General features: G+C 46.0%; 2 protein-coding genes across 2 annotated transcripts in view; one reads left to right on the top strand and one right to left on the bottom strand.

Moving 5' to 3' along the window:
* KIAA0319L (KIAA0319 like) overlaps window positions 1–21,003 on the bottom strand; it is a 29,271-nt gene extending 8,268 nt beyond the window's left edge. Inside the window, exons 1-14 of the mRNA XM_079325454.1 lie at window positions 20,659–21,003; window positions 19,486–19,652; window positions 15,166–15,815; window positions 9,943–10,225; window positions 7,837–7,938; window positions 6,887–6,987; window positions 5,677–5,764; window positions 4,724–4,816; window positions 4,025–4,157; window positions 2,965–3,193; window positions 2,153–2,276; window positions 1,498–1,630; window positions 517–665; window positions 66–217 (exon numbers count right to left, since the gene is read on the bottom strand). Coding sequence (XP_079181580.1) covers window positions 66–217; window positions 517–665; window positions 1,498–1,630; window positions 2,153–2,276; window positions 2,965–3,193; window positions 4,025–4,157; window positions 4,724–4,816; window positions 5,677–5,764; window positions 6,887–6,987; window positions 7,837–7,938; window positions 9,943–10,225; window positions 15,166–15,815; window positions 19,486–19,627 — 2,379 coding nt within the window. The 5' untranslated portion in view covers window positions 19,628–19,652; window positions 20,659–21,003. The remainder of the gene's footprint in view (window positions 1–65; window positions 218–516; window positions 666–1,497; window positions 1,631–2,152; window positions 2,277–2,964; window positions 3,194–4,024; window positions 4,158–4,723; window positions 4,817–5,676; window positions 5,765–6,886; window positions 6,988–7,836; window positions 7,939–9,942; window positions 10,226–15,165; window positions 15,816–19,485; window positions 19,653–20,658) is intronic.
* A 51-nt stretch (window positions 21,004–21,054) lies between these two features.
* Window positions 21,055–24,730, top strand: NCDN (neurochondrin). Its single transcript, XM_079325455.1, has 6 exons — window positions 21,055–21,285; window positions 21,635–22,621; window positions 22,749–22,975; window positions 23,141–23,365; window positions 23,586–23,728; window positions 24,010–24,730. The coding sequence occupies exons 1-6, from the start codon at window positions 21,184–21,186 to the stop codon at window positions 24,474–24,476; spliced, it is 2,151 nt and encodes a 716-aa protein (XP_079181581.1). The 5' UTR covers window positions 21,055–21,183; the 3' UTR covers window positions 24,477–24,730.
* Window positions 24,731–25,896: the final 1,166 nt, after the last annotated feature.

Here is a 25,896-nt window from a genome sequence, read left to right as displayed (position 1 = left end):
TTCCTCAGGAGCTGTCAACATCACCTTGCACTGATTTTTGTGATCCTTTACAAAAGAGAGCTCACCCCAGCTGCAGGACTCCCCTCATCCCTGGTCCACAAGTAGCTGACAATGCCTTTATCATCAGAGGACTTTGATCCATCCAACTCCGCTGTGTTTGTGGGCAAGGTGATCACAACATTACCAGCAATCTTTGCAACAGGTGGCTTGTTTATCTCTAAATAAACAGAGAGAAAGCACTTGGAGAAAGATCTTGTAATGCCCAACCAAAAATTACTGCATTAGATCTTCAGTATACCCCAGAAATCCCTGTCTAACCCTAGGGAAGAGAAGGGAAGGACTGCAGACTAAGCTGAAGATACTGTTCTTCCAGAAAAGGACAAACCTCCAGGCCACTTCAGTGCTCTCCATTGTCTCTCAGCATTCCTTATTTTTATTGTGTCTCTGAGCACAGGTTTTGTTGAACTGCTCAGAGATAACCTGTGACTGAGCAGCTTTGCCCCTGGCTGGATTTACCTTCTTTGACGATGACGTTGACGGAGCTTTGGCTCTGCAGGTTCTTCTCATCTTTCACTGTCAGAGTGAACTCATATGTCCCAACCTGGAGGCCTGTGACAGTGGCAATGCTGCTGTTGGCATTCTCCAGCTTCACACCATCTGGACCCCTAAGCAAGACACAAGGGGTTTGGTTCATTTTTGACCTTTTTCAGGGGTTTTGATTGATTTAAACTTTGTACAGAGCATTGGAGACAACCTCGCTCTAAACAGGAGCCTGGAAATAAGAGTCCATGATAAAAGGTAAAATTATGTTCTCCAGTTACAGCAAGATGATAAGTGCAGGATCCAGGACAAAAAGCATAATTTCTGGCATTTAATGTTTTGGTTAATTTTAAACCAGAGGAACACTGATAACAGCATTTAGGTGATGTTTACAAATAGTGGTACTTTCAGTAAATTGGTTTGTGAACTGCACAATGAGCCAGTTTTGTAAAAAAAAAAAAAAAAAAACAGCAAAAAAACAGTCCTTCATTTCTAGGGCTTTGCACAGACTTTGCATTAGCAAACAAAACCAGCTACTGCAGGCTGCTCATAGGCTTTTTTCTGAATTCCCTAAAGCATTTCAGGGAATTCAGAGTCAGAAGAGAAGTGTGCCTCATTTAAATAAACTGCAAAAGCATTGAGTTAAGAGGCTCTGCTGCTGTTTCAATGACAAGGGTCAGTCTCTCCATGAGACCAAGACAAAACTCCACTGCTGTGAATGGAAACACTGCTGAGCCACACCACACTCAGAGTGGGAGTCAAGCCTAGAGATGAAGGCAAAGCTATTTCTCATGCTCAAAGAAAACTCCACTTCTTTCCAATCAAACATAAATCCTTGTCTTATTCAGGTCACTAGTAAAACATGTCAGGCCCAATGTGACCATGACTGAGTGTGTGGGTGTGACTTGTTTTAAATGAAAAATTTGGATACACAAGACCATGGAAGGGGATACACACTGTGTTTTTTCCCAGAGAAAGTAAACTATCTTCTGGTCATCTGAGCTCTTGCTGCCATCTAGAGTGGTGCTGTCCACAGGAAGAGTCAATTCTTTATCTGGACCAGCATCTGCCTTTGGGGGCTTGTTGTTCTCTGGAAAAGAATGCAGGATTTCTCATACACACACCATAAAGATGAAGCTTAAAACACCACCATTAAGTTTCTCTCTATGATCCCTAGTTCATCCCTTGCCCACTACCTTGTACTCAGATAAAGTGAGGTTAAAAGCTGTTAAGACAGCATTCACACATCTATAATAAAATGAGACTGAAAGATAAATTCTGATTTTTGTTCTTATTCTCCAAGTACTAATCCACTTTTCCTGCCTCCATCTCAGGACCCAGCATAGCAGGCAGACACAGCTGTTTGGAAATACAATCCTGCCTTTACTGTAGAAAAGTATCAATTAGGTTACATTGTGTAAAATAAGAGAACAGCCTACAAAGGCAATATTATACAAGCTTTATTTTGCTCTTTACCAGAAATATAAGAGCCCAGAATGGCCCTAATCAGAGAAGCTTTTTTAAAAATCACCATAAGATCTAGAGGTTGCTGACAGATTGTCACCTCCAAGCCCTGGAAGGAAAGCAGCAACAGCAGGTAAAGGCAGCTTACCTGGCTGGACTATCACAGTGACCTCTGCAGTGGACTGGTGCCCAGCAGAATCAGTCACTATGAGCTGGTAGGTGTAATCACCTTCCTGCATTGCAGAGAGCTGCAAGACTGGTGTCCTCACACCCTGTGAGAGAAAAGATATTCATGGATTAAAAACAACCCTCTCTGAATCTAAAGTAACTATTACCAGCATATTCTAGGGGGTTATTACCAACTCCTGCTATAGGAATAGCATGCAAAGCTCTTGTAGTTGATTTTATGCACACTGCAAGGACACTGTTGTGGGACATAAGAAGAGTAATGCCATACAAGCAGATCTTTGGGGATTCAGTAGTTCCCAACTCCAGTAAAATCCCTGGGGAGCCCTGTGCAAATCCCACACATTGTGAACCTGATTTATGGACTTTCTTATTCCATAAATTTTACAGTAGTAATAATCTTTAAAAGAAAAATGATGACACAGAAACAAGTTTAAACCTTTACTGCTTAGCACTGAGGATAGTCTGGCCAGGATCAGCAAAATTTAGACTCCATGATTCAGCTCAAAAGTTCCCACCTCTCTCAATCCCCCTTCTTCAGTACAGATTTTAAACTGCATTACTCAAGAAAGGAACAGGATGCCAGTGGTGAGGCTGGTGCACCAGCTCACCCACTAAACCATTACCAGCATCACACAGATTTAGCTTTAAACACATCCTTAACCATCACACATTTGCTCTGCAGGATTCTAAAAGACATTTGCTAACAGTGGTTTGATTACAGATAAAAACCCAGCTAGTGAAGCACCCAGAACACTGGAGAGCTGCACTGACCTGCATCTCCATCACCTTCCCTTTGCTGTTGGGGCTGAGCAGCCACTCGTAGCTGACAATGCTGTGGTCATCTGTGCTCTGGTTGCCATAGAGTGTGATGGAGTTCTGGGGCAGGGTGATCACCTGGTTTGGGCCAGCATTGGCCACTGGAGGATAGTCCACTGCCTTCTTCACAGTCAGGTTGGCAGTGGTGGAGTTGCTGGCACCATCTGAATCCACGACTGTTAGACTGAAGAGGGCACAAAGAAATGAAAGCACTGAAGAGTGATGGTGATCAGAGCTGAATACAGCATTTTCTGAACAGAAACTTCCCCCAAATGTCCAATTATCAGCCTCAAAGTGATGCAAGGAATTCAACAGTCACATCCCAGGTGAAACACTGAAGTGCATTATTAATCCACAAGTGGCCTGGGCACAGCACATCACCTCAGGTAGGCTGGTACCACAAAACACAACAGCTTTTTGCTAAATCTAGATGTGAACATGGATCTGATTAGTTCATATGCCAAGTGTTTAACAAGAAAGCAGCATTCAGTAAGAGGTACTCCAGTTTATTTTATTTTAAATAGATCTGCTGATGCAGTAATGGACATCACACCAAAATACAGGCCAAAGGAAAAATAAAGGACAAATACAAAAGTAAAATCAGCTATCACCTACTGCCCAGGCTGTGCATCAAACCATTAGGCCTCATTCACTTATCTGAGACAAACACACTGCATTTAAAAACTGGATTTGAAGAATGCATTTCTTCCTAAGCCTTTACCCAAAGAGTTTGGATTTGACATTTCAAGTGACATTTTGTAGCACTGACAGACCAACCATCATCTTAACCAGGGTGACAAGTCAAGAATAAGAAGTAGCTGGACAGCTTATCTCTCCTGAAGTGCAAAGCTACAAAACTACTTGAAAGTGCAGGAGGGGAAAGAGACAACATCACAAAATGGAGTTCTCTCCATGCTTTATTTTTTTTGGTTTTTAACCAGATTAAGACTTTAGGAATGTCATACATTTCACTCTTAAGGGATGAGAAGTGCTGGACTCTGCCAGTGTGACCTACCTGAATGTGTAATTGCCAGGTACCAGGTTGGTCAGTCTCAGTATGGCAGTGTCACTGGAAACCTTCTCCTCCCTCAGGGGACCCTTCAGCTCTTCCCAGTGGTAGCTGATGATTTTATCATCATCTGTGCTTTCTGTTTCAGTAATGGAAGAAAGCACACACACAAGGAGTTGGAAAATGCTGCTTCACAGATTCCAGATGGTCAGTTCCTACTTCTGCCCTGGGCTGAGTGAGCAAAGGTATTTTTGGTCCAAGCCCAGAGTCTGTTATGCTCAGATACTCAAACTGTAACAAATCAGTGCTAGCTGAGGCTAAAACAACCAGAATTTGTTTAAAGGAACTCCTGAAAAGCTCTAGTGCAGGTCAGGATCATTGAAGGTGGCATGTCAGTAACTTACATGTTTGAAGTTCAGCCAAGAGCCCAGTAATTTTGACTGACAGTAATTATTTTTTGATTCTAAGCAGCAACCTCCAGAGCTTTTCCTTTTTTAGATTAGCTCAGGCCAGTGCCCTTCAAAAGGGAACACAGAGAGGTGATGGTGTGTGTGTTCTCCTCTCCTGGCCAGAGAGGCTAATTCTTTTCACTGAATTGTGTTTTGCAGTGTCACTGTTCCTCTTAAACTTTATGTAAAAAGCCATCCCAGGAGCAAACCCAAACCAGCCCTGCTGGATGCTGCACTTAAACCTGCAGGTACTCACTGCTGCCGTCGATCAGGGTGGAAATGGTGGGCAGGAAGATTTCCTGGAATGGTGGGGACACGATGGCAACAGGAGGCTGATTCACCCTGGGCTCTGCAACAACAACCCAGCTGTTACCATGACACTACAGACAGAAAGCCCTGGCCAAGGAACTGCACAACTATCAGCAACAGTGATTTGTGCTTCCAGCACGTTCTACAGCAGCTTGGGGAACTGAAGCTACCAAAAGGGGGTTCAAACAGTGTGGAGGAGAACAGCCAGCACACCAGTGACCTGAAAAACCTGCACTGCATCAGTTTGCCCCTAATGGGTCCAGCATCTACAGCTTCTTGCCACAGTGTGACTGCTGCTCTGAAAAGTGAAGGATTTTGGTGCATGCTGCCAGCTGCAAAGTCACTGCTTATAAGGAAATGATCAGCCACAGCACCCAGAAGAGCAGCCACACACTCTTGCTAATTTAGGGAGTGCAAGAGTCCTTCTTTGCCCACAAAGCTTGTACAAGAAGTTTTGCTGAAGATTGCAAGGGGTTTTATTGAAACCTGTGGTTGTCTCTTTACACAGGCCACCTAAAAAGTGAGGCAGTCAGCACAAGATGCTGTATCTCCACCAGTTCATCTGCAAACCACATCTTACAATAAGGAATGAGATTTGACTTAACCTGCCTGTGGATTACAGCTCTTTTATCAAGTGGTTGGCTTGATGCAGTACAGGAAAAATAGCTGTGTAGTAGCAGTAGCTTCCCATCTGAGGAAATTATTTAATACATACATAAATATGTGTGTGCATATATACATATATCTCTCTCTCTCTCTATATATATATATATTCTGCAAGTTCACAATACAATGAATGAATTATCACCACACTAAACCAAACAATCTAACCCCATGGCACAGCTGCCTTGGCCTGTCAGAGATGGGTGAAGTCAAGGCAGCTCCAATCCCAGCACTCACTTGGATTCACTGTTACATTCACATATCCCTCTCCATGTGCATTTTCCCCATCAACCACGACTTTGAACTCGTACAGGCCAACAGTCAGCTGGAAACAAACACAAAGGATTATTCACCTACAGGTTGGTGGCACCTTGTCAGGACCTATTGGAAGGTCAAGTTCCTGGTTTTTTGGCACAGGAGCACCCAGGTAATTGTGCATCAGCCTCTGCATACACAGCAAAGGATGGTTTCCAGGTCAAAATGGCATCACACATATTTTAGTTTACAATTGCTACACAGAAACCAAAAAGACTCATATTCCTCTCTGCCACAGGACTGTCAGTCAAGCTTTATTTCCCAGCAACAAAAGGCAAACAGAAGAGAGATAACAGAGATTGTCTGGCTACTGGAATCTGTACCAGCAGATTGCATTTGAGGTGAGAAAAGCTACATGTAAGAAGATAATCTCTTCTTGTATGTTTTTATAAATTCTCTTATTTTTAGGGGACATGAGCCAAGCAGTCACCTCTTCACCATTCACTGTTGAGCCAAAATGAGAGGGTGAGGGACCAAGTGCTGGATAACAATCTTGATACCCAAAAGCTGAAGCCCTGACAGGGACCTGCACACTCCTTTCAAAAGGTTGGGCTCTGCATGATATCCTTACTAAAACCTGCACATTTTTTTCTGAGTGCAGTAGAATCCAGGCTGCTGAAAGGAATGTCTCAAGTACAGAACTGTATATTCACAGTACTTAAGAGTCATTTCCTTGTTAAGAATCCCCATGTGCAGGAACTGGCAACCCTTTACCTGCCAGAGTTTGTCTAAGAGCAGCAGCCAGGGACATGGCACGAGGTATTGCAGGGCTCTTGTTAATGGAAGCAGCAAGTCCCTCTTCCAGTGGGCAGTAAAAAGCTCAGTAATGTTCTAACTGTTCCAGGAATACTCCCACCCCTTGTTACTGTTCATTTCTGCCATTTCTGTGCATTGTCACACTGCTTGTAGGCAGCTTGTAGCTCCTGAAATCAATTTCTTCTTCCCCTGGTGCCAGATCAATGTCTTTTTTCTATGAGCCTCAGAAGAGGGCTTGCAGTCAAATGTTGGCTGCCTGCCCATCATGCAATTTCCTATTCATGAAATCCCACACAAGTGTTTCCTGGCTGTTGGGGTCCCCATCTTCTCCACTTGGCATTTAATACAACAGGATACAAAGCAGCCAAAGCTTTACCTTAGACAACTTCAGGGTCTGGGAATCTGGCTTCCCTGCCATTTCTCCACTGTAGTCTTTTGGATGAGTAATCAACTCCCACTGATAGGAATATGAGGTTCCTTAAAAAAAAAAAAAAAAAAAAGAAAAGAAAAGGTCCAGATGTTTGTTTTCAAAGCCTGTCTTTCTGCCATGCTAAAGAACTGCAAAGGTATTAAACATTTACAAGGCACATTCTGCTGCACTGTGGAGAAATGAGACAGCTTGGGCTGTGGCTTTTTGGGAATATACCCAGGAAAAGAGACAATCTGTGCTTCTAAACTCATTTACTCTGGAATCAAAACCCATCTTTCAGCCTCCAAGGCAATAAAGAGCTTTGGAACAATCACAGCTCCAGGATAATTACAGAGAAAAGCCTTATCACATCCTCAGATCCTGCAGACACAGGAATGCCAATTTTTGAACAGGAATGAATCAATCCCTGCTGCTTGCACAACATGGAACACACCTGCCTCTGCAGCTCCCACTGCACAGTGGACAGAGTTAAGAACTCTAAAAATACCTGCCAACAATTTGTATGATGAAATGGGGAGTGTATAGAATGTGTTCCTCAGCAAGCAAATACCCTAATTTAGATTTCAATCACCTGTTAACACAGCTCACTTCCTATCAGCAAACATCAAGAACAGATGCTAAAAATCCAATTCTTCCTCACACACCACTCTGAGAATGTGCCATCTCTTCCCACAATCTCCCAAATCCACTGGCTTTGTAGCACTTTCCACTTTTTTGTGTCTTGCTATTTTCTCGAAGAGGCAGCACGAGGTAATAGCTGAACATGAAACATTTCCACAGGGAAGTGCTCTCTGACAAAAGACATTTTCAAGATTGCCCTTACTGCATGCCATACATGATGACTGTTTGCCTTTTCACATCCCAAGCCCTTAGCAGAACTCCCAGGGAAGCCTTACCAGGTGGTGGCTCAGGAAGCACAAATGCATTTAGCTGAACTTCATTCTTTGGCAGGGTCACCTCAACACTGTCTCCAGCAGAAACCACCAGCTCCTTCATAGCTGAAAGGGACAAACACAGAATTGGAAGAGGAACAGGAAAAAAAAAAAAAAAAGTACATAAATCCCCCTTGGTTTCAGTTTATGGAATAAACCCCAGCTATAAATGATGATGTATTTTGTAAACATCCTGTTCAAGAGACCTCCCACTTCAGGTTTCACTCTGCTTGTCAATGCAAAAGCACTAATGGGGGTTTACAATTTTTAGACAAGCCCCAAAATAACTCTGTCACCTCTGTCTTCGCAGATCCTGTGCTGAAATGTGACCCTTGGGCCCTGCACAGGGGAGTCTCTTCACCCAGGTCCAGCAGGATGGGAAGGGCTTGACTTGACAGATTTTTTGGCAGAGAACTCAGCTGCAGGCTGATGGCACTGGGAGACAAACACTGCCACTTCCACACTGCAATTCCAAGCTTCACAAATATATAAAGAATCCACAGAATTTCTGTTTTGAAAAACTGCTCGAGGGCTCAGAGAATTTTTTTAAACCTGCAGAGCTGCCACACTGGGTATGGAAGTTCAAACCTGGTCCTTTCATTTATATATTCTTTTCCACCTGTGCTCAAGAATTTTCTTGCCATTCCATTTCAAATAAACTGACAGGTTGCTTTTAAAGATAATGGCCAGGAACATATTTTTTCTGCTTTTTATTAGCATTAAGACAGCCAGAAAGTTGAACACATTTCTTAAAAACATCTCTTGGCCTCCTCATTTCCCTCTTCCCTTCCTATTTGCTTTATATTTGTCTTTTTATTATTGGATTTGGGAATCATGCATAGAAAATATGTTTTCTTTAGTTTGACCCTGTCAAAGACAATGTTTCAGAGGTATGAACAAAAAATTCAAGTTAAAAAAAAAAAAAACCAGGAAAAAAGGACCTCAAACATTCAGCTATTTCCCCACCTTTATTATCTATTATTTATCTATCTTCCAATTTTAATAGCTAGTGGAATTAACCACCTTTTTTTCTCTCTCAAATACTCCATCATTCACCTGCAAACAGTTCCAAGGCAAAAAGCAAATCAGATCTCATTAGGAAATAATAAAAACAAAACCAAGACAAACAGATTAAAAGAACCTGGAAAAACTTGGTAGCTTGGAAAAACTACACTTTACATCATCTCTGCATTGGTTAGCAAAACCAGGAGGCCCTGACTATGTTAATCTCCCCAGACAAGCCAATGAAGATGTTTAAAGTGTATTTTCCACTTTTAGCTGGGGTAAGCCCCTAAAAAAAAAAACCCAAACCATTAACTTGTCAGCAGAAGCAGCCAATGAGCTTCCTGCCAAAAACATCTCTGGATGCAGTGCTTCCCTTACACTTTCCATTTGTTCCCTTGTAAGGGAAAGGAACCCTAAATTCAAAAGAAATTCAGCTGTGGAAGCTTCAGCAGGCTGGATGAAGTGAATCCTGAGCCAGCACACGCCATTCCCTGAGCATGGCCAGCCCTGCAGGGAGAGCTGACAGCCTGCCTGAGGGAACAGAGCTGCCAAAGGCCATTCTGGCCTTTCTGCATCTTCAACAGTCTGTTTTAGGAAATAGCAGTGTGAACAGAAACATCATCATGCTGCAAAGCAAAGCATGGGCTAACAGCCAAGTACACTGTTCTCCACGCCTGAGCTGTGCAGAGACACTTCAGGGACAGAAAATAATCTGTTACACCCTTTTTTGAGCACACATTAAGATTTCTGCTTGATTTGATGGATAGCAGCATGCCAAGGCTACTGGAAAAACACTCCCTGGGACTCTGCCCCACATCACATCTCAGCCTTCACTTTGGGAGTTAAGATATCTCCATTAGTTCCCAGCTGTCCTCACATGCAGATTTATGATGCCCAAGTCCCCTTCCAGACCTCAGGAGTTACTGGGATCCAACAGCACAAGTGCTGACACAGGTGCCTCAGTATTTTCTCCAAGGTACCACAATTATCTCCTATTTTTCCACACTGCCTTGGCTTGAAAAAGCCAGAACAGGTGACATTTGCTGGAGCCCTACAAGTGCTCACCTGGTGTGGTGGCAGCAGTGCTTGGGGCTGCAGCAGTGCTGCTCTGGGCTGTAGGGACACTGCCATTTGTGGGGGCTCCACTGGGCACAGAAGTGGCTGCCTGTGCCTTTGCTGTGCTCTTCACTGGTGTGGGGCTGTCTGTGGGAAACACCTCAGAGGGAGGATGGGCATCATCAGGCTGCCCAGGCTTCTCAGTCTTCCCTGCAGCTGTCAAGTCCAGTGTCACAGGGCTGGAGAAGGTAGCCAGCACTGATGGTGCTGGTGCAGATGTTCCTGTGTGCATCTGTAAAGGAAAAAGTTGTCTGAGTTTGATCTGAACACTGAATGGCAATTTTAAATTGCCCTTCTCCTCCTTCATAGTTAGGGAGGTGGAAAAACCCCTGGTTTGTTTTTCCAGTAGCAGGAATTTTTACAGCTTCCTCTTCTCTCTTTTGAACTGCTTCTCCATGTTCTTCCTCCACAGCAGACAGGCCATTTCTACCCCAGCTGAACACCAGTTAAACCAGACTTAGCTACAGCACTAAATACCAAGGCTGGTGATGTGGCAAATATAAGAGAATATCCAGGTTCAAACCTGCAGTGAGTGGAGATAAATGAACAGAAAGGTGGGATAGGACAGACCCTAAAGACAGGGACCACAAACTGGGGTTAATTTACTTTGGCTGTGATTCCTTTTTCCTGAAGCCATGCAGTTTGGCCAACTCAAAGCAGGAGGATTGCAGTGGCATTTTTATGTAATAACTGAATTGTTGCAGCAAGAGGAAATTTATTTTGGAATCACTCTTCAAAGCAAGGGGAGCTGACACAGAGTTCCCTGCCCTAGGGGATGCTGCTGGGGCAGGGAGAGGAGCTGGAGGGCAAAAGGTTTGCTCACATCCACACAGGATGAGCCACTTGATTGAAAATAATCAGAGTGGTAGGAACAATTTCCTTTCTTTCATCAGAAAATTCCTTTTACCTAGCCCCATTCTAGCCTGCCAGGCCATACTCCTGACAATTTATCCTCCACTGTGAAGTCCATGTGTGTAGCACTATTTTTTATTTTTTTAGTTAACTCTATTTTGAGAACAGCTGCTAAATATTTTAAATGAAGCAATTTACCATCTTTGACTCAGAAAGTGCTTTAGAATGGAATTCCCCATCACTACTCCACATTAGAGGAGTGATTAAAAGCTGATATTGAAGGAAATACACTCAAGCTTTCAGAACATGCTGTTGGCATTGAGTCCAGGAAACAGAAACTGGGAAAACACTCCAGACCATGGTGGGCAACATTCTTGTCACTAAATGGGCTGGACTTTAGAAAACACTAAATGTTGGTTGTAAAAATAAAGCTGTGCTGCCCACACTGAACAACCAGCCAAGGCAGGAGCAGCACTGAAGGCACTGAGGGATTCTCTGCAAGGTTTTTGTTTCAGCCTTGGGCAAATAATTTTCTCTCACCACATCTCAGCTCATATTGCTCCCAAACAATTGTTTGATTAACATCTGAGCTTTATGGACCAAAGAATCAAGCACTATTTGTTAGTGCTACAGACATAAGCTGTCTTCCTTTATTTGGTTACTTGTTAATGGCTTATTTAAACAAAAATATGGATTCTTTGGAATCCATGCTGGAAAAATCCAGCATGCTGCCCTTCCTCATTGGCCTCAGGACAGCTGGATGGCCCAAGCTGTATCATCTTCCACCCACTGACAAATTCAAAGGGTACTGAGTCCCTCTCCTCAAGATAAAGTTTGAAATGCTGGCAGGAGAAAGAAGGGAACAAGCAGGCAGGAACCCAAGTGAGACTCTCTGGGAAAGGCACAGGAGCAGAATGTTTTCATGACTTCCTACCAGTATGGGAAACCACTTTTTGCTTCTTAAGAATCAACCCAGAAGGGTGACAAGAACAAGAGTCACAAACAACACACAGGAGATTCACATTCACCTGCTGGCCATAGCAGAGTTCCCACTTTGCTTGGCAATATTTCCAGTGAGCTGAATGCTTTCTTAACTCACTTTTAAATAAAAAAAAACCCACTTTACAGTTAAGAGAGATCCTCTTCCTTCCAAAAGTCTCCAGGATGAATTGACAGCCAAATGTCTGTGGAGAGCTCAAACAAGATAAGCTTTCCCTGGGGCAACACAACAGTCAAAAATGCCTCTAATGCTTGCAAGCTGAGACATTTCTTATCTTTGCTCTATAACTCTGAATTCTTTAAAGCAAAGAACAGATTATTTCATTCTTGAGGATAAATGACAAGGAGACTAGAAGTTTGCCAGCTGTCCTATCTTATTAGCTTAAGAAAATAGAGAGAAGTGACACATTGGCCTGAGTCAACACAGACAATTTTGATTCCAACCCCTAAATGGCTTTGGCCTGAGACAAACAGCCTGGTGTCCTTGTCTGAGAGTCCCATGTCTGTTAGAGGGACTAGAGCAGCCCTGTGCATCAGAATCCACACTGAGCACAGGTTACTTCAGAGAAAAATACCTCTGTCCTGGAATTTACTTTTATTTTTCCATTTAGGCCTGATCTGAATTTACACAATGGGCTCTTTTCAGCTTAGCTGGTGTCCTTGAGTCTGCACTAAGTGCCACATCTGTGAAGACTCTTAAGACACTAAAATGTAGTAATGTCACCAACCATTACAGAGTTAGTGCTGGTGTGAAAGAGAGACATTTCCTTGCTCTTCATGGATGAAAAGCACCCAGCACTTGCAGGAAGTGTGGCAGCAAGAGCCAAACAGGGGGCTTGATGTGAGGACAGGAATGAGTTCTCTGGCTCTGTTGCAACACTCTGGCTCCAGCCTTTCCCAGTCTGCCTGCAGAGCTGCTGCAGTGCTGCAGCAGCCTTGCTCATCATTTAAATGCTTCTCCTGACTGGCTATTAAATGTGTTGCTATATTTTAAAATTGACAAGGAATTCTACAGGGAGACAGAAAAAAAAAAGCTGGTACCTGGAAAATGTCACTCACTTGAATGAAAATGTACCAATCTCCCTTAGTTAAGGGCTGATGAACAGGATGCACTGTGGTTTATCCTTGTTCCATAGCATGGATACAGCAAAACCAGAAATTAATGCTCACTGCACATCAAAAAATGCCATTGCAGATGACTGTGGAGCCATCAGAACTGCAAGAGGAAAATTAAAACCCACAGAGGCAATATTTTCCCAAAACTGTCATTTTCCTTCTCTCTGAGCCTGCAAGAGGAAAGGAAAAGATTTGCCTTCCACACATTCAATGCTCAGCAGCAGCAGAGGAGAAAAAGCACTTTGATTTCAAATGTCCTTTCCCATTTCAGGTGTTTGACACTCTCAGCCAGTACTGTCCCCATTTTCCAACCCTTCCTAAAGAACAGCATTAAACACCCAGCTTTGTGCTCCATGGATTGGACCAAATGTAACCCAAGAAAAATTCTACTGATTTCAGCACAGGTATAACTTTATTTTGGTCCATAACCAACCCTCCTGGAAGTTCTGGCCATGTCCCAAGAACAGCCTCCAATGTTTTATCCTTGGCTCACATTAAACTGCTCTTGGATTTGAAGTGCAAGGACAGCTGCAGAGCTGGCTTTGCATTTTGCAGGTAAAGTTGGATGGTTCAATAATCCCAGAATTAGCCCAGGTGGATATTTTAATTCTTCCTTCTCCTCAAAAACTCCATCCTAAACCTCAAAAATGCAAATGCCAGGAATTCCATCATGTATTTCATACATGAATTTCAGTGTATTTCAGTAAAATGTTTTTACTTTTATAAACTTGCATTTTATTAAGAGTCATGGATTTTCTTATTAACAAATATCATCAAAGAGAGTAAAAACCTTCCCCCAGCACACATCCAACAGTGCACATTAATGACAATGGGAGCACTTTCTAAAGATGGGAAATCCTGCATGTTCAGCAACATTCAGAAACTGATTAATCAGTGTAATTTAATACTTGCAACCAATTTACTGGACACACATTGGACAGCAGCAGGATAACCAGGAAAGCAAAACTGCAAACAGAACAAGCAGGGAGATGTAAAAGCTGCTCCCCAAGAGCAAGAGAAGACATTTAAGAGTGGCTGTTCACATGTGTGACAGCTGAGAGAATGGGGTCACCCTGCTCAGCTCAACTGCTGGGAGTAGGAAAGAACAGGGAGGGTGGAAAGGCTGCAGCATTGCAGGGGAGAGAGAAAGCTGAGCTTGAGCTGGCCCCAGGTGCTGGGGGGTTGTGGAAAATCAAACATTTGTCAGCTTTTAGTGCCTGGTTTCACCCTGGCTGCCTGGGAGCTGGCAGCAGTGTCCCTTGGCTGCTGGCCACATCCTGCTCAGGGTGGTGGCTCAGGCAGTCCCAGCCCTACCTGCAACTAGGATTTGAAAAATTCAGTCATTTCCACAACCACAGGCAGCAGTTTTGTACAATGCCAAATGCCTGAAACAAGGCAAAAGCTATTTCAGGAACAGTTTAACAAAGCAGAACTGTATTTCACCGTCAGGAGTGCACAAGCATTTTTGAGATAAGGCTCAAAAAATTATTTGCAGATGTAAAAATACAAATATCACTTAACAATTCAAATGTGCCAAATTCTCTGTAACATCAAGATGTACTGGCTTAACACTGTATGTATTTGGAGTAGAAACTAAACTGATTTCATTCACCCAGTGCCAAGGTAAGCTTTGGTGGATTTGAGAAACTGGAGCACTCTTCAAAAAAGAACATTTGGCATTAAGATGCCAACTCAAGCAAGCAGATTGACATTGAAGTACACTGTGAGCTCTATGCATGACTCTATAAAATAACTTAAAAATAAATAATGTATTTAACTGCCTTGATTCAGCATTAAATGAAAATCATTTATTTTATTGTGTGGATCTGAACAGGTTTTTCTACAGGTAACAGTTTTCAGCTTCCAAACAATTCCAACTGACATGTCACCATTCCTTCTCATCTGGGCAAGCACACTGTGTGATTATACAGATAATAAGCATTATCATGGACTCCATCCTGCCTCACCTTCCCACTTCAACACAGTTTATCCCAGCTAGAAAAAGGATGGTGGGGGGAACCTACACCAAAACCCAAACAAAACCCCAAACCACTGGCCATGCCTTGTTGATAGGAGGCTGAAAACTAGTAACCTGCAAAGGTATCTCACCACTTGGGCAGTTCCAAGTCAAAATCTACCTGAAGCCAGACTGAGCAGAGGGACAGCTGTCCCAGACAGGCCCACTCCAGCCCAGCAATCACTTACCTGGGACAAGCTGTCAGCATCCTGTGACCTGTTCACATTATTGCTCTTAGGAGGGAGTGCACTTCTGGGGTTCTGCTCTTTTGGATTCTGTCCATTTTTCAGCAAGTCTTGCTTTTGATTTTCTTTTTCAGGAGCAGCTCTGCCTGCCACTAAGTGCCTCAGGACCTGATCCTTCAAGTGCTCTGCTTCACTTTGGCTGCTTCTGGAGTTCTCTGCCAGATCCCTTCTGAGGAGCTGCTCCCTGTTACCTGCCCACCTCCACTTCTGGAATGATCTCTGCAGTCTTTTCTTCCTCTGGCCAGGGAAATCCCAGTCCAACCACTTGTGACTCCAAGCCTTCACATCACCTTCCACAGGGAAGTTTAACAAGTGCTCTGTGCTTTTTGATTTCTTTAAAAACACCAAAACAGAATCTGAAAAGCCAGTCTTGTTAGCCTGACACGTGCCAGGCATGGTGCAGTTCACCTGGATGCACATATTTTCCAAGAACCAAAAGGCATCACAGGTGGGGTGCTGGCAGCAAGTGTTCTGACAGGAGCTCAGAGTGTGGAATCCTTCCAGAAGCTGCAAATGGTGACCTGCCCACGATGTCAAACGGCTGCCAAGCAGGATCCTCCCCCTCTCACATTTAGATCCATTCCAGTTTGCATCTGGGAAAGAGGAAGGGAGACAAAGAGACAATTGTCAATCTTTTAAAGCACTGAATAATGGATCTCACATTGTTTTGAGGAACAATCTGCTCCTCCTATCTAAGCTATCACCACCCTTTCCAACAGGGAGAAGTGAAGACAGAAATGTTCCTGTTTCAGAGGAGCCCATAATGCCCACACTGAGCAGCTGGACCAAGGTCACACAGCAGCTGAGAGCTGGAAACTGAACCCCAAAATCCCAAGTGCAGTTCTTTAACCAGTTATGGTCTTGCCTCTCTGCCCATAGTCTGCCTAGAAGGAAAACACTGCAAACAGTGGCACTGGCTTGGTGAACAGTAAAGAGGCATTTTTAATTCTTCTGTGCTGATATTTGACATCAGTTGCCTATTCTGACTGAATTTGCTCCACTTGGGAAGTTGTTAACAGCTTCTAGAAGAGGGTTCTGCAAAGCAAAGCCTTGCAACCTACCCTGCCATAGTGTTTTTCATTAAAAACCCTCCAACATTTGACATAATTTCTGTTAAGAGTCAAGTCACTTCAGGTCTCAGCTCTGCAGTAAAGCAGCAACTGCTTTGCATATGGATTCTTTTTTTCTTAGCATGAAAATTTTGCAGGGATCAATGGATTAAAGGCTTCCAAAATCCAGAGCTCTGCAGATTAAAAATTCCCTAAAAATAGTCTAATGACCTATGGGACTGTTACACTGTGCTGTGTTCAGCATCCAAGAGATAATAGGTCACTGGAAGATTACTTTACAAACAGTGTTGCTGGACTGGGAGCTGTGCAGCTGGAGAATATGCTCCAGATCTGGTTCCCTCCCTGTCAAGAATGGAGTTCTTGAACACAACACAAATGGGAAACATTTTTCTCCATTAAAATAAAGTCTGAATTTAAACCACAATATCCTGATTGAGAATGAACTCAAGTTTGGTGACCAAGTCATTGGGGACAGAGCTCCCTGTGGATCTTTGAACCCACCACTGTGCAGAAAGGGGAGAAGCTCCTCACTTGAGCAATGAAATGTGTAAAAGAAATTCTGCAAATGCTCAACAGCAAGAGAAGTTGACAGCAGCACCTTTAAAAACCTCAGCACCCCTGTCACACCTCATCAACACACAGCACTTCCTAGAAGAGAGAGGAGACAGGGAATCTGTGTGCCCAGGGCAACAGCCAAGCTCATCACACCTGAAATGCCTGGACAGCCAGACCCTGGCACTACTGTCACTGTCACAGCCACAGGCAGGGACAAGCTCCTGGCACCAACCTGATGGAGCTGGAATCAGAACAGAATATGGAATCTGTGTACACACCAAACCCACGTGTGTGCTCACACACTCTCTCCAGACTTGCAGAAACAATAACAAATTGAAGAATTACAACGTTCCTGTGAATTTCACCAGGATCTCATACCCTTAGATTTATGTTTTGCCTGTAAAATTCCCTTTCTGTTAAAAGGTGAATCACCATTCCTAATATATCCTGTGCATGAGGGAAGTGTGCTGCTTCCCACATTCCTAAAATCCTTCCTCCTCCACCACTGCTCATCCATCTCTCCTCATATGCCAGGCCTGGCTCACACATACCACTCAAATTAAGGCTTGATATGGAAGCAGTGAAATTCAGCAGCAGTTTCTAGTACCAGGCTTAGAACTGGGGCACACACAGAATGGGGCACATTTAAGAGAAAAATGTTCCCAGGGAAGTTATGCCTTGTGAAAAATCACTACATAACACAGATATTATATTTATTCATCTCAAATGTAAAGCCTGGACCCCCAGAAACATCTCCTCACCATGTCAGAGCTATGACTTATCCTGGATGACACAACACTACCATGCTGAGAGCATTCTGCTGCTCTTTTAACACACTGCTAAAACAAGATTTGAATAATATTTTGGCTACATTTCATTTCCAGAACTCTGCTAATGACCACTTGGGACATGTTTATTTGAAATTAGCCAGTATGTTCTTCTGAATTGCTGTACATGGACAGCTTAAACCTCAGATAACTCTCAGGAATGACAGGAGTGAATGGGCAACTCCCAGCATGCCAGATGTGAATTTTCCAGAGAAATATTGATTTTCACTTGCCTTGGGAGAAAACAGAGTCTACACTGGCAGTTCATCTGTGGAAAGCAGGAACATTCCTGAGGATGAGTTCCCTCCTAAGCTCAGCACCACACAAGTCACAAGACACCTGCACAGTGGGTGTGCTTAGTCACTTTTCCATATTGTTTTTGTCACATCAGTGGAGAAAACAGCTCTTCCCAGGAACTCAGGAGTTCCTGTCCCAGGCATGCAGCTCACAGCTTTGCTGAGCAGCAGGGGAATGGAACACACAGGAACACAGCTTCTATTAATAACTTCAGGTTTACAGACTTGCCCAGGCAGTTAATCCTGCCTGATAGCAGATTAATGATTAAAGACTTGCCTCTGTGGACTTTTTAAACCTGCCACACGTCAGTCAGTTATGTCAACACAGTCCCCCTTGTGTAACTCCACATGACCACGCTCATTTCTAGGCAGCCATAACTCCTCCTCAGCTTCACAAACTCTGCTGCCTGAGTGACACAAACAAGCCCAAAATAACAAAAACTCTGCAATGGAAAAAATGTCCACATCAGGGTAACTATGTCCATATAATTATATTTATTTCTGCACACGCAATAAGTTTAGTTTAATGGACTCTTTGCTCATTTAACCGTTGGACTTAGTGATCTCAGACCTGCACTGTTCCAACTTTTACAATTCTCTGAGTCTTGGCTTTAACTCTTCCAAGCATATCAGGCCTTAAACATGCCAGCACCATCTAGAACACCCTAGAGTCTCATAGGAGCTCTAACTCTTAAATCTCCAAGAAATTACTAAAGCCAGGAAATGCATGCAGGAAGCCCAGTTGATAAGGAAACACTCACCATTCAAACACACAATCCTTTGCTAGGACCAGGAATACAAACATGTCTTCCCAGGGTCTAAATAACTGATTAAGATCACACAGCTTAATCAAATCTGCCACTGGGAACTTCCAGGAAGGTCCAGTAACACTGCAGAGACACTGCAGCTGCCTGGAGAACATGTCCACATAACTGGGAAACAAAGCAAACCAACCCCTTCCCAAACCAAAGATTACACAATTCATTAGAGGAAAACTTCCATCCGAGCCACTAACCTGGTTATTTACTTGAGCAGGAGATTGGTTGCTCAAGTTTGAACAGGAAATAAAAAAAAACAAACACAATCGTTGCCTGTAGGCAAATAAAGACTTCTGACACACAATTCTTGGGAAGAGAGTTAAACATCTTAGGGCTAAAAAAACACTCCTGCCTTTCAAGGTTGTTTTTCTTAAATTAAATCATTTTCCAGATTATCACTTGTTCCTTTTGTCAAAAATTAAGGTCAGAACAAGCTCTCTCTGAGATACAAGCTCCACTTTTGAGAGCTCATTTGGTAACTGCTAAGGGTGGTGTTTTGTTTGGTTTAAAAAAACAAGCAACAGCTTCTGTTTGCTAGTTTAAAAAAATCAATTAAAAATGAAACCAATTAAAAAAAACCAACTCTACAATGTCTCCTAGCAAATCATTTCGCTTTTCTCTCAGAGTATTTTACAAAAGTAAGAAGGATAAAGACTATAAAAATCCATACACACAGTCCCAGAGAGAAAAGAGTCACCTGCAGAGGAGCACAAGGCACACAGGCAAGTGCACAGGTAGAACAGCTGCAGAACTCCCAGCTCCTTTGCAGCTCTTGCCAGGCAGGATCGTGACAGGAACCAGGTGCTGATGCTGGGCTTGGCTTCCAACCTCTTCTCCATGGCCTTTGTGGGCAGCAGTGGGGTTCTAGAAACATGCAGGGTGTGAGACACAAAACATCCCGTGGCCATTGAAACGTTCCTGCACAGATCCAGTGAGACTGCAAAGTGAACAGAGCATTTGTGGAGGAATAGAAATGTCTTATCAGCTGTGATTAGTCCAGCTGTTGCTAAGGAACTATCAATGTCTGATACCCAAATGAAATATGCAGTGGCACAGCTCCCAGTGCTGAGTGCAGAGGGCTTTCCCTTTTGGTTTTCTTCTCATTTTTCATCTGATATCACAGTAGCAGTCCGCTGGATTCCAAAGAGGCATTTGGGAAATTTCAGTTTCAAATATGCCTGAGGATTGGACACTCGGGCAGCAGCACGAGGATAACACAGGACACCAACCCTGCACATCTGCCGGGCAATGTCACTGCAGGCACGTCTGTGAATTGCAGCCAGAAAAGGGGAAACGAGAGCACAGCAACGCTGGGAAACTGGGAGCTAACGCCCTGGTTTGCTTCTTATTTTGCTCCTCAGGTCAGGGATCGCCAAACTTCTCTGCCTTTTTAATGCCAAAGGCTATTTAATAGCCTCACATGCTAATTGAATGTAAATTATCTCTAAGTGATGCGATAGGAGAACATTAATTTTTTCACGCGTAATAAACAGTATGGATTTTAAGGATGCAATTAAAGCATCATTAGGAGCTAAATGGCACTAAATCTGCCAGTTCTGAAGAATCCAAAGGGAATGCTGCTACAGGGAATGCTGCTACAGGGAATGCTGCTACAGCCAGATCCACCAGCGCTCCTCCAGCACTCGGAGCTTGTTACACCTCAAGGAATGGCACTCAACCCTCCGCAGCACAGGAGGAACAGACACACGAGGAAAACTTCACGGGGATAAACCCGCGCCCGCTCAACCAACAGGTCCGTGAGGAAACTTTCCGCCGCCGCAGACCCCCGGTCCCCGCACCTGCCCGGCCGGAACGCCGGGCCCGGGCCCCGCGGGAGGAGCAGCGCCCCGTGCCGCCGGCGAGTACGTACCAAGGGCGCATGGCGAGGCTCGGCGGCTCCTCGGCGAGCTCAGGCGGGCACCGGGCACAGCCGGGCACGGCCGGGGCTCCAGCGCGGCGGGCCCGGGGGCAGCGCGGCCTCCTGCCCCGCGGCCATGGCGGCACCCGCGCACGCTCACCCGGAAGCTGAACCGCCGCCTCCCGGCAGCAGGGCTGGATGCGGCCGTGCGGGCAGTGCCAGGGCTGCGGAGCCGCGGCTCCCCGCCGCTCGCTCCCCGCCGCCGCTCCCGGTCGCACCGGGCGGGGCGGGCGCGGAGGCCGCGCAGCCACAGGTGATTTGCCCACAGTTCCTCGCGGAGGCGGCGGCTTCGAGCACCGCCCAACAAGGCCGCACGCGATTGGCCGGCGGCGCGGAGGCGGCACGCGGATTGGCTGGGGGAAGGTGTCGCGCGCCCGTAGGCGGGGCGCTGTGAGGGAAGGGGCTGGAGCCGTGAGGGAAGGCGCTGAGGGAACGTGCTCGTATTCCCCTTTAGTCCCTCAGCCGCGCTTCCCGGCCATGGCCTCGGACTCCGGGGATGGGCACGCCACGCTGAAGCGGTGCCTCGGTGTGCTCAGAGACGCGAGGAACGACAGCGAGCAGTTCGCAGCGCTGCTGCTGGTAAGGAGCTGCGGAGTCGCGAAGGGGAGGCCAAACGCCCTGCTGGACACGGGAGTGCCTGGGGGACGCGGGGAATTGGGATTGGGAGCTCGGAGCAAGCTGCTTCAGAGCTTTGGGGTTCCCTTCAGCAAAACGAGGCAGCCTGGCATTGCCCTGGGTCTGCCGAGGGTCAGTCAGTGCTGCCACACTTTTAGGACACCGTGGTAAATCTCTAGATTAGCGCTTGGGCCAAGTCCTAGCTCAGTGAGTACTTCCCTGCGCTTGGCTTCTGGTTTGCAACAGCTCCATCCTGTATACACGCACCAAATCCTTTTGCTACGCTCACACCTGCTCCTGCTTTGCCTCGTAGGTGACCAAAGCAGTCAGGGCTGGAGAGGTGGACGCCAAGACCCGTCGGCAGATCTTCGATGCGATCGGGTTCACGTTCCCGACCCGGCTGCTGAGCTCCCGGCAGCCGCCAGCCGGCTGCTCCCCGCACACCTTCCGTGCCCTCGGCCTCACCCTGCTGGCCTGTTTCTGCACCGACCCACAGCTAGCTGGGCACTCCCAGATCCTGAACAAAATCCCCACCTTCAATGACATCCTGCTTTCCCCCTGCGACCCGGACACTACATCCATGGTTGATGATGTGTACCAGTGCCTCAGCGCTGTCCTGGCCACGGCCAGGGGTCCCAGGGAGCTGGTGGCCAAAGGGACAGTGTCTGCCCTGTGCCAGGCCTACCTGAATGGTGGTCATGGCTCTGACCGTGCCCTCACACTGCTTGTGGGGCTGTTGGCCATAGCAGAGGCCAAGTGCTGGCAGAGAGATGCTCCACAGCTCCTGGCTGTGCTCAGCAAGCTCTCTGGTGACTTCCTCAAGGCTGAAGACATGACCAAATTTGAGCTGTGTGAGGTTCTGCCTCACTTCATCCCCCTGTCACCTCCTCTCACAGAGAACTCACAGGGCTCTGAGTGCCTCTGCAGACTTTACAAAGGGCTGGCTGATGTTTTGGGCAGCAAACTCAGCCAGTCACAGCGAGACCCTGCTCTGAAGCTTGCAGCTGGCCTCGTGCAGGCCTGTGGGGCTGAGTGGATCCCAGCAGGGAGTGCTGGCAGCAAGTTCCTGGCCCTGCTGGTGAACTTGGCTTGTGTAGAGGTCCGTCTGACCCTGGAGGAGCCAGGCCCCATGGAGATGGAGGGGAAGAAAGAAGTGGTGACAGCCTGCTATGTCCTTATGGAGATGGGGATCCAGGAGTGCCTGAGGGAAGAGAACCCTCTGCTAGAAAATGGGCAGAAAATGCAGCTCATGAGGATTATGGAGGAGGCATTTGGAGCTGTAATATTCTACTTGAGACAGGTAATGCAGGGCTTTTAATAAAGGGTCTCTGTGTGGAGTACTCTGCCTGTTAGCCCACTGTGGTTTCCAGACCTATGGTAGTTGAAGTACAGTGACAAAAATGTCTCACTTTGCTTTCTTCATGCAGGTTAAACAAGAGGAGCTGCAAGATCCTTTCATCTTTGCCTCTGTTCGAGTCCTTGGAGCTTGGATGGCAGAAGAGACATCCTCCCTCAAGCAGAAAATCTGTGAGCTCTTGCCTTTCCTTGTTGATTATGCCAGAAAGCTTTTCAAGGAAGGCAGCCCAGCTGTGAGTCTTCCCCAGGCAGAGCTGGTCAATACCAAGGGCTCTGCCTTACCCCAGGATGCTCTGAGGTGAGCATTTTAAGCACTCATTTGTTGTATAACCTGCTCCAATATTTTTTCTATTTTCACTCTCCCTGCAGTACTAGTTCCATGGGGCTTTCTGCCCTGAGATGGATGTAAATGCAGGGCTTAGACCCATTCTACCTCATGCTCCCAGTTTCTTTCCCCTTCCAGATTTCTGCTACCTGGGTTTTGCCATTTGACAGCAGAGGACAGGCCCAGGGACATCCTCATCTCTGAAGGGGCACCAGCACTGCTGTGTGAGTACTTCCTGCAGCAGTGGGAGGTTCTGACCTCTGAGTCCATGGCCCCTGCACCCCTGACAAGCACTGAAATGAGTCTCCAGACCGTGTGTGGGATTTTCCTTAACCTGGTTGTGACTGCTCCAGACCTGGTCAGGTAACAGAGCTGTGGGGACTGGCTCTGAGGTTGGCAGTGGGAAGAAGGGATGCCTTGTGCATTGAGCTTGAGCATCTGTTAACATGCTATGCTGAAAAGGGATGTTCCTTTTTCAGCTCCAATTTCATTACACTTTTGGTGCTGTGTTTAGCCTTGACATTCCCAGGTGCTCCTGGCTCTGCTCAGGAAATGTGTCAAAAAGGGTTTGTTTTGTCTTTAGGCGTGACAAAGCCTTTTCCTCCTTGATGGATGTGTTGCTGAACTCTCTTCCACTTCTGCTGCCTCAGAAGCATCACCTGGTTCTGGCAGCAAACATTGCCACTCTGGGCCTGATGATGGCCAGGATCCTCGTGGGGTCAGCAGGTAAAGGAAGTTCCCATTGGCAAAGCCCACATTGTGCTGCAGGGGCAGAGGGTGGGAGCCAGAAATTTGGGAAAGCAAATATAAAGAAAACTGGTCCAGTTTATCATTAGAAAAGTGATAAACCAAAAACGTTCAGGACCAAGGAATATGTGAAACATTCAGCAGGCTGAGAGATTTCTAGGGCAGGAAAATTTTGTCCTGCTCCACACAGCTACCACCTCAGGGCCTTTCTTAGAGTGAGCAGACTCTACATTGTGACATCAATCTCCTCTTCCTTTCAGCCCTTCAGGGAGCCAAGTCTGCCAGGGAGTTCTTTGGAGCGGCCGTTGGCTTCCTCTGCGAGGCGCACACGGCGCAGGCAGACCCCAGCAGCCCTGGCCTGGCCCTGGCAGTGTCACCCAGCTACGTGAGTGCCTGGGATGACATCTGTGAGCTCTGGTTCCTGGCAATGCAGGCCTTGGCTGGCTGCATCCCCCTGTTCCCCTGGCTGCCACACGCCCTTCTGCAGGCACGCTGCCTGCAGGGACTCGTGCACCTGCTCTCCCGCGTTGTTCCCTCCTCTGTGCATTTGGAGCTCGTCACTGCTTTCCAGGCTGTGCTGCTGGAGCTGGCCAGAGCCAGTGAGCAGTGCAGGGATGTCATCCTGTCCCACCATGGCACAGAGTGGGCCAGTCTGTATGGAATGGCAGCTCTGGAACAGTGTCTGGCTGAGCATGGAGGAGCCAGCAGCACTCTAGGTGGGAAATAAAGCCAGACACCTCAATACTTCTGCCATGCTCTTTGCTGCCAGATGGGCACAGGAAAAAACATTTAAATGACCAAACTTTACAAAACTGGAATGATGCAGCAGCACCCAGCTTGATCAGCACTGCCCACATTGGTGTGCAGAATGCTGCTGCCTCAGAACATTTCACCATGCCCTTGCTCAACCTGTTGTGAGGATTTCTCTGTAAAAACAGCCTGTTTTGTTATTAAAAACATTTTGTCAGTTTGTTTTTTAGACTCCTCAGTGCTGGGATTTCTTTCTGCCCAGGGCCCTGACAGAATGTTTGGTTTTCCTGTTAATATGGTCACAGTTTTGTCAAAATAAGCCCTGCAGGTTTTCACCTTATTTTCTCTGAGTCCTGCACATGTTAGTAAATAACTTAGCACTTCACACAGAACTATGAAAAGGCAGAAATGGGAACAGCTTTATAATTTACTAATAGCACTGGGAATAACTCCTTGTGACTTGAAGATGCCATGTTGCTGAATGATCTCCCAGTTCATATCCACCCCTGGTACCATCATCCCAAGGTCACACCACTCCCCAGCACCACTTGCTCTGCCTTCCTTGCCCCATAAAACACCTGCACAAAGTTCATCCATGTGATTTTCAATTTGCTTCCTCTTGCTGCCAGAACGGGATGTACAAGGAGATTTTTCCACTCTTAATGGAATCAGTTTGCTTCTGCTCCTTTTAGGATGTGAAAGCCAAAATTAAGTGAATTCCCCCTTACTGATTCCCTGTAGACCAAAGAACATCTTGCTTTACAGAAGAGAAAGGCCACATGTCCCATGGAGTCAATCTCTTGTAGCTTGGCCTTCCAGTTCTCAGGTCCCGCGTTATCCCGAGGATATTTCCCAGGGGGAGCAGCTGCACCGGGCGGCTGCTGAAGCTGAGGCTGATCCGAGCAGAGCTCCCTGCTCCTGCTTTTCCACCAGGTGGCAGCCGAGGAGTTCTCTGGGAGCTGCCGCCAGCCCAAGGCGTTGATCAGAACTTGCAGGGGGCTGGGAATCGTCTGATCAAGGGAAAATCAAGCACGAAGCTGACTCAAAAGGAGGGCTGGCTCTGGGTGTATTCCTGCTTTATGCTGTGTTTTTGGCTCACTGTTTTATTAGAGCGAGTGCCTTACACAACTGGAGAGGAGGCTGTTGCTCAGGGAAAGTATCTTTAGATCTTTTCAGCTCAGCCCTGAGCAGCCAGCACAAGTTGGAACAAAGGCAGGTGCTCCCAGTAGAGTGGTGTGAGCCAAACAGGCAAATGAGCCTCCTGGCCTTGGAAAAGAGCAGAATTTTGTGGAGCTGGGCTGGGAGAGGCTCCTCAGCCTGCCAGGAGCACATCCCTGCACCACAGGGAAACACCAGCAGGAAAAGTTAGGAATATAATACAGTGTCAGAAAAAAATA

This window comes from Erithacus rubecula (assembly GCF_903797595.1).
Source record: "Erithacus rubecula genome assembly, chromosome: 23".
NCBI lineage: Eukaryota > Metazoa > Chordata > Aves > Passeriformes > Muscicapidae > Erithacus > Erithacus rubecula.
The sequence above is the reverse complement of the archived record's forward strand: the minus strand, read 5'-3'. Positions and strand labels throughout refer to the sequence as shown.

What these genes read in the sequence shown, in the direction of transcription:
- NCDN (XM_079325455.1), top strand. Translation starts at nt 21,184, where the DNA reads ATGGCCTCGGACTCCGGGGATGGGCACGCCACGCTGAAGCGGTGCCTC. An exon ending in TAATATTCTACTTGAGACAG is followed by an intron (nt 22,622 to 22,748) that starts GTAATGCAGGGC and finishes TTCTTCATGCAG; the next exon opens with GTTAAACAAGAGGAGCTGCA. An exon ending in ACTGCTCCAGACCTGGTCAG is followed by an intron (nt 23,366 to 23,585) that starts GTAACAGAGCTG and finishes TTTTGTCTTTAG; the next exon opens with GCGTGACAAAGCCTTTTCCT.